Below are 12,782 nucleotides of genomic sequence, written 5' to 3'. Positions count from 1 at the left end.
ATATTATTATGTTTCCATTATTTTTCTCATTAAGGTAACCAAACTTCTAGAAGAGGAGGATAACCAAAGCACTCTAGGTGCACAAATCCCTTATACATCCCAGCTTAGTCATTTCCACTTACCAAATTAGTAAAAAACTAATAGTCAAGAAGATTTAAAAACTTTATGTAAATCATGGAATCTAAAAAATAGAACATATGGTAAAAAAATATGTTAGAAGACTCGAGTACTCTAAGTAAGCTTTGTAGAAAAGACAGATTCAAGCCCCCATGCCTACTATCAACTGACATTAACGATATATCGTGAGTGATCAAACTCGTGCAGAGGTACTGTCACATTGATAATAAGACATAAGACCCACCACCAAAGGGAAGGGCCCCACATACAGAAGTCTGCGACATAGCTTGAGACGTTATTGTTTTTCCATTATTTTTCTCATTAAGGTAACCAGACTTCTAGAAGAGGAGGATAACCAAAGCACTCTAGGTGCACAAATCCCTTATACATCCCAGCTTAGTCATTTCCACTTACCAAAATAATAAAAAGCCCAAGAAATTTATCTACATTGTTTAATGTTAAGTAGAAGTCTTCTAAGGCTTTTTTTAAAAAATGAATAAGAATAAAAGTCTTGTATATAAAATATAAGTTTGAGAAAGTTATAATAAATATTAAAAGAAAAATGATGAATATTGAAGGAAATGATAAATATTAAAGAAATAATAAATATTATATTAAAAGAAATAATATTAAAAGGAAAAAAAATTTTGAAGACAGAGAAAAAAAAAGCGATTTATTTCTCATGGGAAAATCATTAAAATATATATTGAGTCATTGATGTAAGATTGTTTACGCGCTATAATCAATTAATCATTACGCGCCATTACACGAATGTTGATCGTTGATCACGTTGGTCAAAGTATTTGCTCTTAGATTTCTTTATTAAACACTTTGCGTTAGCGGGTTGTCATAGTCCTAATAATAACAAAAATATTCCACTCAATATGAATGAAAATCTCGCCCTTTTTGTGATGTCTCTCGTTATCAAGGTTGTTAAAATGTCTTACGTATGATTACAGTTAGTAACTTCGTCCAAAAAATTCTTAGATCTAAGGGTTGGGGTATCAATTCCTTAATGTTGAGATATTATTTACACATACTTATTGATCATAGGACACAGTTCAATTTCCCTTCCATGAATACCCAATATCAAATCGAACCGCTAAAGTGAAAAACCCGAATGTCAATAAACGAGAATTATGAATTATCAACACTTTGCAAAATGATGGGATTTTGTATAATGTATATATACTTCAATCTCGTCGCATTAATCATAATTTTTCGCGTTGATTATATTAATCATATGTGACAGGAAATCTTCGCTTATCTAGGTCGGTCTCATATTAATAACCGGAAAACAAATTCAATAAGCTGTTTTAAAATTTTCATACTTAAGATGTTATTTTTATTGCGACTTCTATCATAGAAGCATTAATTACAATGATTATTATATAATAAAGTAACGCGCTTCCATTTATCTCATGACAAAAAAATCCATTTTTTTAAAATAAAAAATTGATTAGTAATATAAAAATCCTGATTCGCCCACAGCACGTTAAACAACAATCGTTCGTGTAATCATTTGGACATATTGATAAGATAACTAACGATTGCGTTAAGGATTTTTTTTTGTTGTTACTATTTCAATTCGATACATAAAATTTTTTTCGAGTTAATGGTTTTTGCTGCCATTATAATTTTTCTTTTTTAGTACTGTATCATAAGCAAACTTTGTATCTTATAATGAATAAGACGATTTCTATTAATGTATTAATGTGAATTATAACATGAGAAATAATTTATTTATTTAGTATTGAAAATATAGTACAATAGTAATAAAAATTTGATATAAATACAATTTCTTTTTGAGACAATCAAATAATTTAATAATTATTTAATTCAAACTTAGTTTCATAATTTTGTCCATTTGTTTGATTAAAAGCCCTAACTTTAATTTCCATATCACCAAATGATATGCAAAATGTACAGGGTCTATTAAATCCTAAATGAACATCGGGAAGGTCAATTAGTAAACTCCCAAGCAACTTCACACCAGGTTCATCACAATAAGCGGCATTCTGTGCTTTTGTATAATATATCTCAAATTTCATTTTTGTTTGAAATGGAGTGATAGGATAAAGATCTTTAAATACAAATTCTTGATCAATTGTAGCTTCAGTTTTACGTTCTACGATACGGCGAAATTTATGAATTTTTCCAAAAATTGTAATTCGGTCTGGTGGATCTCCAGTTTGCCATCTAGCAGTTTCTTTCGCTCCAAAAGTATGATTTAATATGCGAGTTGCAATGACGCATTTTAAATTATTCGTGTTCTTATAATTTCTTGACTCAAGTAAACTTTTACCGTAGATTGCTGCGCCACGTACGACTGCTGCGATAGGTTGGTTCGGAATCGAGATATTTTCTACCAATTGACTAAATTCTTTCTCAATTCTTTTCTGTAAATATTTTGATTGACCGAAGCCTCCAACTAAGAATATTGCAGAACATTTTCCTGAAGAATTTTTTAGTTGAATATGAATCATTTCGATAATTATATCAATAATAGGATCAAACATGGATTTAATAGTATCAAAGTCAAGTTCCAATATCCATTCTTTTTCTTCCATCAAATCTTTTTCTGAACCAGTGACATATTGTAATAATACGGGAGCAAGTTCTTCAAGATTCATTTCATATCTTAAATTTGGATCATTTCCGGTGAATGGCATCTTGACATATTGACAAAATTCTTGAATTAAGTACTGCAATTGACCATAATTCTTATCACTTAACAAATCTACAGCAGATTTTCCAACTTCACGCTTAAGTAGGTCGATGAATTTTTTATCAATGAATGTACTCCCACAAAAATTTCCCGCTCTTTCTGTAACTTCACCTAGTTGATTTTCTTCTAATAATTTACGAGTTGTTAAGTCTACTGTGCCACCACCGCAGTCAACGACCATGAAAGTTGCTTGATCAGACAAGGATGAATAATGTTAATTAATACTAAATACGGTCAAGAACTTAAAATTTGCGAACAAAAATTTAAGCGTGAACATACTTCCGGGTTCTGTAAGTTTATATTCCTTTAAGCAATTCATACAGTAGATTGCTGCTGCTTCAGCTATAATAACATTAATATATTTAATATACATGTATATCATAATAATTCATTGACATATAAATCAATTGAACATACGTTCAGTTGTGAATTGCAATCTTTCCGAATTTTTGTCGCTTATCAATCCAGCATTAAATGTACATTCTCTCATTATAGCCTTATCATTTTCCGAATATTCAGCTGGTATAGTAAGAACTAAAAGAACATCATTCATGAAGTCGATTCCAGGCCAATATTGAGGAATTGTTTCTTTAATACACTTAAAAGTAAAATTTGAGATAAGTTAAATATGAAAATTAATGCATTTAATATTTGAAAGTTTAGTAAATTCTTTACTTTTCCCATTTCACGAAGATAATCGACAATTGCCTTTTTAAAATCTACAGGCAATTTTGGTTTAAACTGTTCTAAACAATTACCCAAATGTAATTTAAATAATTCTACAGGTTTCATTTCATTATCTTTTTTTTTCTTATTAGGTTTCTTATACAAGGCTGGATAACCCCACAATTCAACCTCTTCAAGGTTAGCTTTGTATTGAAGTACCGTATTTGTCTTTAATGTTCCCATACCTCCGGGCCATATAGAGTTTGCTTGGATATTCCCAACATCATCATTTTCGATATGATGTAAAGAAAATCCCTATCAAAAAAAAAATCCTTTTTATTCATATCAATTCTGACGCAACATGATGGTTGGAATTATGTTATTTACCGAATAAGTGGTTCCAAAGTCTAAAAAATATACATAATGTTTTTAATTAATTTGGCGATAAAGAACCAAAATGACAATTTCTTAATTATTATGACTTTACCCAAACCAATCACGACGCGGATTTCATTTGTCCACGACATTATGCTCAACGAACGATAAAGTATATTAGACTAATAAAAAATGCAACCCATTACATTTATATATTATAAAAAAATATATATATATACATTCATGCATCTAAAAATAAATTTTATCAATAAAATCCTTTCAAAAATTAATACAGGTAAAAACATGTTTTTTCCAAAAAAAAATTAGAGTTCTACAATTTCTTTATTTCCTCTTTAGTGATTTATATATATAAAACAATTACTCCAAGAATTTCTTATTGTTCCCATTTGATGATTATTCTATTTTTCATTCTTAAAATTTTAGTGTAAAATATTTTGGAAATAATGGTACTTGTCATACATAAAGATAACGTTTCACATACAGTAGATTATTAATTCACATATGATATTATTTTAAATTACGTGACACTATACACGGAGTATCATATAGTAAATTTAGCGGTAAAAAAATGAATTTATTTTCGCGACAATATTATTTCGCAAGTATATTTTTTAATGCAGGTCTAGCAATCAGAACGTATGAATGTAATTTTAATTATTTCAATTAAGACCATAATTTAGTAATTTCAACCTAAGTTTGATTTTTCCTATTCAATATTACGGCTACCGTTCTCTAGTCTAAAGTAATATATTTATTTAGAATCAAATAGTAAATATTAATTTCTTGAAATTTCTTAAAAAATTACAAATGAAATGATGTTTATAAATTAGGGTTTTATTCCGAGTAAGAAACCAATCCGCGCTTGCTGATTATCGATAGACGATGACTTAATGATCATATAGGAAGATATCATATTAAAACTAAAAAAAATAATGTATTTTAGGGATGGATTAAAAAACCCAAATTAAATTTTATTTGTGTTGTGATATTTTTAATAGTTTGTTAATTTAGATGAATAAAGAATTTTTCAAAAGAAAATTCAAATATTGTAAGATTATAAGATCATACAATTAATTATTATGACATTTAATTCGAACTTGGCTTGATAATTTTGTAAACATTTGTTGCTTCCTAGACATGGGTGTAGATTCCACGGATTCGTTCCATGTACAATATAATTTGATTTCTACAACTGCTGCAATAGATCGGTCGGTCAGTTAGTGACTATATCTGGAAAAATCTTATGTTTGTCGAATTGAACCAAAATTGTTGTATCGAAATTGTTGAACTGTTAGTACTCGAATAGAATGGGGATACAACACAAAAGCTAAATAAGAATTACATAAGTCTGTATTTTAACTGATCGTGAATCCTGCTGAAAACTTATCATTATTTGAGTGAGCTTTATATAAACGTATAGCCCACACCATCACATTTTGCTCGTTATCAATATGATATAAAGACAGAAATACAGTATGCTATTAGCAAGTAAATAGTTCCAAAGCCTAAGAAGGATATTAATTAGCTTGATTTCTTATAAATATACTCAATTGTTAAAATACTTTTAGTATTGGATTGTATTATATAATAATCATACATAATTTTCAGGTAAACTTTTAGTCCGAAAATCTATATGATAAAAAAATAAAAAAATAAATTAATATTTGGGATTAAAAATTGAACGCACCCCCCTTTTTTGGAAATTTTTATATAATAAAAATGCTGATCATTTTATCACGTGATACAGGCGAATTTCTATTTTTTTGAATAAACGCAATTTATACCTTATACACCTATAAATAAACTCACGTTATATGCGTATTTTGCCTCCTCTACAACTTTACTTACTATGACAAAAGGGGTTTAAAACTTCATTTTTGACTTATACCATGGGGGTGCGTTCAAACGCAGGTGCGTTTAAATTTTAAACCCTTAATATTTTATCAATTAAGTAGAGACTATAAGATATAAGTTACCTTAATAATAAGATTTATTTTTATCAATACAAAACAATTGACAAATATTATATAACTTTGAAAAAATACTATTAAGATAAAGAAAAAAATAAAAAACCTTGAATTAATTAAAAATGATAAAATTATTACAATTTATAAAATGTAACATCATGATTTATATAATGAAAATTCAATGGAAAACTAAATATTTGAAACTATTTTTGCAAATCAATTTTAAATATAATAAATAAGATCAATAATCTTGAACTTTCAGATTTTTATTAATATAAAACATTAACAATTATTATATAACTTTGAAAAAATATTATTAAATAAAATAAAAAAATAAAATTGTTACATTTATAAAATGCAACATCATGATTTATTTTATTTATAAAATTCTAATTTTTAAATTTAAAAGATATTTTTTTATAGAAAATTTAATGGAAAACCAAATATTTAAACTATTTTTACTATTTTTTGTGCAATGATGCCATAGAGTATAAATAGTTTAAATAGCAAATTAGTTTTAAATATAATAAATAAAAACAATGATCTTGACTTTCAGATATTAAATTTATTTATTATATATATTAATTATTTTTATATTATCTTAAAACTAAAAAGTAATTGTATTTATTATTATTATTATTATTTAATATATAATAATATAAATAACAATTGTTAAAGGATTTTATAAATCTTTTTTGATGTATATAAAAATAAAAAGTAATAAGAAAAGTTATAAGAATCCTGTAATTCATATAATAATTTTTCAGATTACAAATTACTTGATTATTTGGAATTACTACTAATTAATATTTGTTTTATTTTGCATAATCATTAATATATAGTACTTAATTACTCATTTCTATTTAATTTTTAGGAAGCAAAAAATTCAAATACTATTAAATCAATAATTTGAAATACTTTGCTTAAAATTCTCCATCAAAACCAGTTAAAAGATTTAAATTAAATAAAATAATAATAAACTTAAATTTTATAAATAGGATAATTATAGATTCAATAAATAATAATATAAAGAATTTAATATAATTAATAAAATTAAATTAATTAAATAAAGAATAATATATATACATTTAGTTCTGCAAGAATATTTTTCCATTCTTTTTCTAAAATTTTATTACAATAGGATAATCAGATTTTAATAAAAAAAATGAATTTTACTTACTGAATTTATTAATTATTACAACTAATTCATAAATAATATATATAATCATACTATATAATTTTCCATTTTAATATGTAAATATTTTATATAAAACATTTTAATTTTTTATTTATAATAAATAAAAATGATATTATTATATAAGTATAAAACTAATTTTCTCTCCATGTGATTTAACCTAGTAGGTAACATCACCTATGTAAAATTAAATTATGTAAACCTGCTGGTATATATATATATTACATTACTTATAAAAAAATTGTATATTAATTAGGATTAGAATTAGAGTTAGGGATTTAAGAATTTAGGGGTAGAAGATTAGGATTAAAATTAAAATTAGGATTATAATTAAAGGATTAGGATTAAGGTAAGACTTGAATTCGCTGGAGTTGTTAATTTGATAATGTTATTTTAAAGAGTAAAATTTACAGTTATAAATAAAAGGGATAAATTTTAATTTTTAGTACAGGTAATATTACCTAGGTGAAATCTCTCAGAAAGAAAGTTAGCAAAATTCATTATATAAAATATAATAAAATACTTTCTTATAAAATTATAATTATTGCATTTTTTAAGTAATTTATACTAATAATATTAATAATAAATAGTTTATACAATTAAAAGTTCTAAATAATATAAATTCTAAAAGTATAATTTATATATTAAGTATTTTATATTATATATATTATATAAACTTTTATGATTATACTATAAATCAGCTATAATTTAATTTTAAACTATAATTTAACTTTTATTTACTTTGTAAAACTTTTTTTTCTTTTTAAATTTCAAAATAAAAATTCAACAAATAAAATAAAAATAAAAATAATATTATTATACCAATTGTTTATATTAAATTAATAAAAAAAAAATATTTTAAACTAAGATTAGTTATTAAAAATATATATTTATTAATAAATAACTAGAATTTATATTTGTGTCTTTAGAATTTAATTAATTAAATATAAATTTATTTTATATAATGTTTACTAGAATTAATTTTAACTTTAGCCTATAATCATGTAATCTAAACTGTTCAAAACCCATCCAATGAAAAAAGGTTTTAATTTTGAACAAGTTTAAACAGAATTTTGGATAGATGTCCAAAACATCAATTATCCAATTGCCCAATACTGCCATAGTAGGCAAAGTTGTACTTTTACATTTGGCCAAATACTTTTAGCTGCTAATTTGAAAAAAATTCTTATTTGTAAAGAAATACTGAACATTATTTAAACCTTGATTATGTAAAAATTCAAAAAAAACCAGTTAAAATTTCTGTACACACTCTTTTATCTTTTTTAAATTATCAATAAATAAATATGCAATAGAAAATCCAGCATCATTATATTATCCAATAACTATATAAAGCTCAAAACTTAAAGCATTTATTTATCTATTAAAATAAATATATATTTAATACAGTTAATATTTGTAAAAAAATTAAATAAAACAAAATAAAAATAAATTAAATTTACATGTAGCATCAACAATTATTTCTTTATTTGTTTTTAAAATATCAAAAAATGGTATTATGAAACTAAAGTAAAACATACCAATCTCAGAACTTTTGTAAAGATGATATTCATATTTATAATTTTGAAGAAGTATTTTTACTGACAGTACTAATTATTATTATACATATATGTTTCTTTAATAAAATAAGACTATTATATATGAACCTGTTTTTAAGTTAAATCAGGATAATGCAACTCTAATTGTTTAAATATATCACTGGATGTGAGATGAATATTTCTTTTTATTATTTCTTTTATTGAATTACTTAATCCAAATCTATCTGGTTATTTATGAAGTAAATTATGCTAAAAATCAATTGTTGTTATATATTTTTTCAGATACCTTTAAAATTCCATTACAGTTAAATTGTTCAATATATTCTCTATTAAGTTGCTTATCTTGATTTTCATGTTTTTGAAAACGTTTAGCTAAAGAACAACTTTGTGAACAGTAATACCATATATTATAATGATTATATTTTTCAGATTGGTAAGCTTTTCTATAATTATAAAATTATAATTTTTTTGTTTAATAAGTAATTATTTTATAACAATAAAATATAATTATATAAATTAATTTTTTACATATAGTAATATTTATTAGTATATCCTATTATCTCAGTAATTTTCTTTTTAACCTCTTGCAATATACTATTTAGTAATATTATTAATATTACTGGTCAAAAACTAATATATCAGGTAGCAGATATATATCAGATATGTACCTGATATGTGTAATATTAATGCTGAAAATTGGGTACCCGATATGTGTAAGATATGTGTAAATATATATGTTGTACCTCAGATCGATTCTTGCCTCAGCTGACAGCTGACGCACTCAGATTAAAATCGTCACCTGACGCGCCTCATTTGAATCATATAAATTTAATCTACTATAAATAAACTTTTTTCTATTAATTAAATTGCCTTCATGTTATAAGTAAATATATTTGTCACAATAATGTACACATATTCTGAAATTTTTATACAATTTTAATTCCTATTAAATATACAATGCGAATATATTTGGAAAATTTGCATTATAAACATATTTTTAAATGAAGATTTCAAAAGCAATCATGAATCCAATTGATCTAAAATTTTAGGATTGAATATTTGAAAATACAGCAAATAAGTTTTATTAATAATCAAATGTACATTAGATTAGAAAATTTAATGCTTAATTATAATCAATTTTTTATTGTAAAGTGAGGCACGTCAGGTGGCGATTTTAATCTGAGGTGCGTCAGCTGTCAGGCTGAGCGAAGAATCAATCTGAGCGGCAACATATACATCATATACATATCGGGTACTGATATGTATATGATATGTAAATGATATGTAGACGATATATATATTTACACATATCTTACACATATCGGGTACCCGATTTTCAGCATTAATACTACACATATTAGGTACATATCTGATACATATCTACTACCTGATATATTGGTTTTTGACCAGTGTATCTTGCATAAAAACTTTATACTAGATGGTAAAGTTTTAGTAAATTTAAAAGAATAATAATATTGCAAATTTTTTTTTTTTGACAATTTAAATATGTTTTTATTAGTTTTCCAATTTTACTAAAAAATATAGATTTTTCTAAAAATTCATTATATCAAATATATTGCACTGGTCAAAAACTAGGCAAACGTGGCATAGTAGCCTTTATCTTTATTAAATTTATTCGAACTTTACAATTTACAAAAAAAATAAAAAGAAAATATAAAAATAAAACTAACTAAAAACAAAGCTATATAGTCTCCTAAGAAAAAATAAAGTAAAAAAAATTAATCTAAAAAAAGAAAAATCGCATTACACTAAATTTCCCCAGATCTTCCCCCTTGATATATTCCAACCAAAGTAGAAGCAACTATGCTAACAAAATAACGAATAGCGCGCCCACTATAAAAATCGACAACTCCATCCTGCAAAAGCTGTTATTAAGTAGCACCGTTAGACGACCCATAAAACCCGAAAAGTGATTAAACCAAGCGCAAACCATATTTCATCGAGTTCTTCAACCAATCGGGTCCGAGTCACGTAAATCGTGTAGGGTCGGAGGTGGTAAAGATGAGTAAGGTATGTACGTTGACAATGGCAAATTAGAAGGCTTCGGAGTAGTTTTCAACTTATAAGTAATATTCATCGCGTTTTCCCATCTACTTTTCTCATAAGAACGCGGATTCCAAATTCGTTTTCTGAATTTTTGGACAAAATTATTATGAATAGCAGCGATAACCTTAATCGCAGAGATTCTTGGAATAGACAAATCGACTAAGATGTCAATAAAAAGTGTAGGTAAACAACCACGGACAAGGGCGTAAGAGGACCAATTTGTAGAAGAAAAGGACCAGCATGAAAGAGAAGTGAGTTTAGCAATAAAGGGAGTAGGATCAATATCAGCCAATTTTCCAGCTTCTTGAATTTTAGAAATCAAATGATTTTGATAAGATTGGAGAATTTGTTGCATAGATAGACGACGTTTTTTGCACATAAAAAGGTGCATCAGGTCTTCCATGCGATCGATACAAGAACGGCAAGTTAATTCGTCCATGTATAAGTCTGGTCGAGTCCGCTTAAGCTTTTTCCAATTGAGTAAGTCGTCCAAGAAAAGTTTGAATTTAAAGGTTAAGTGTCTTGAAGCATGCTCAAAGAGTAAAAGATGCATCATGAGAAGGCTTGAAATTCAAGGTAAACCAAGTAAGTTCCCAGTCGACAATATATTCTATATTAGATAATAATAAAGAAATAAAGTGAAATCGCGTTAAATTTAACAAATCACGCATTAACTGCGTTTGATAATACTGTTTAAGAAGGTGTCGTGGATTAGATTCGCAAACGGCATCATTGTCGTAAGTCAAGACGAAATCGAGGCGGATGCAGCAAGGTCCATTCCAGAAATCAAAATACTGGATGATGCGGTATGGGCAGTATTGGCCAGGAAGTCAGCAAAATCGTTCAAATAATTGCCAGAATGAGCTTTAACTTTGACAGGAAGAACTGTCAAATTCTTGGTAAGGATAGTTCGTTCAATAATGGCCCAAAGCTCAAAATTTGTTGTTTTGTAGTAAAGACGGCTATTTGAGTAGACATAGGAAGAGCAACTTCGAAGGCCATCAATGGCAGTTTGCGAGTCAGTATAAATAGTAACTTCGCAATACGAGGAGAAATGGTTAAAACTGCGTAAATAGCGGCAGCTTCAGCACGAGAAGAAGAAGGATTATCTCGAATGATGCCATGTGCATAAGTAGCAATGGAATTAGGAAAACCAGCATCAGGTACGATTTGCATCCAAAACCAGCCCATAGAAACATTAGGAGTGCCTAGATTAATAAGAGACCCATCAGTGAAAAAGATATAACGTGAGTCTGAAGACACAACCAACGGCGAATTTGCAAAAACAGCAGCAGCTGAGGATTCAATAGTGATAAGAGGAGCGGAAACTTCAACATTATCATCAGAAGGAGAGTCAAAATCAAAATCCAATCGACTGTAATAAAGACGGACACCATCTTCGATATCAGCCCAGGTAAAAGGAGAGGATACTGCAGAAGTATTACGTCTAATGCGCTCATTGATGGTGGGCAGAATAAGCGAATGTTGTAGAGAAACCGTAGGCGTACAAAGGGTTAAATCAGCATTCCGTTTTTGGAAGGAGGCAAGGAAGTATGAGCAGCACAACCAGGGCAAGGCAGAGAGTCTAATGAGATCACCAGGCGAAGATTCACAATCAGGAGAAGAACCCAAGTGACCATAAAAATTCCAGCAGAACCTAACAGACAATTTTTGAACGAGAACAAGTACCACGACTTGCTTGAACTAAAAGTTGTTTGCCAAAGATGGGAGAACCGTAGTCGTCTAACGTGACAATCCAATTTTTCGTAGTGGCGGGAGAGGACAGGCAAGGAGTCAATTCATAAAATGAAGAGTCAATCGTAGGCGTAGTAATGAACTGGCTCAGCAAACGATTGTTGGTGTCAGGAATGGTAGTAGCTTGCTGGATATCTTTATACCAATAAGGGATACAGCCAGGGCCACGTCGTCCAACCAAATTGTCATAGTAGGCTTTCCAAGAAATTAAATGAGTCCCTTGGGGAGTAACAAGCTGAGATAGATAAAACAAATGCCGTTTTCGCAAAATAGGGAAATAGGCTTTAAACGCTTTAGGTGTCATGCATTCAAATAAGGGAACGCGTCCATCCATC

The 12,782-nt window shown here is 27.3% G+C and overlaps 1 protein-coding gene across 1 annotated transcript; it reads right to left on the bottom strand.

The window, feature by feature from the left end:
• Positions 1-1,821: 1,821 nt before the first annotated feature.
• Positions 1,822-4,038, bottom strand: OCT59_009872 (uncharacterized protein; the record flags this gene model as incomplete). Its single annotated transcript, XM_025330883.2, has 6 exons — positions 1,822-3,034; positions 3,125-3,187; positions 3,263-3,443; positions 3,521-3,826; positions 3,899-3,918; positions 3,999-4,038. The coding sequence occupies 6 exons, from the start codon at positions 4,036-4,038 to the stop codon at positions 1,941-1,943; spliced, it is 1,704 nt and encodes a 567-aa protein (XP_025166982.1). The 3' UTR covers positions 1,822-1,940.
• Positions 4,039-12,782: the final 8,744 nt, after the last annotated feature.

This window comes from Rhizophagus irregularis, chromosome 18 (assembly GCF_026210795.1).
Source record: "Rhizophagus irregularis chromosome 18, complete sequence".
Taxonomy (NCBI): domain Eukaryota; kingdom Fungi; phylum Glomeromycota; class Glomeromycetes; order Glomerales; family Glomeraceae; genus Rhizophagus; species Rhizophagus irregularis.
This window is presented reverse-complemented; position numbering and strand designations above follow the sequence as displayed.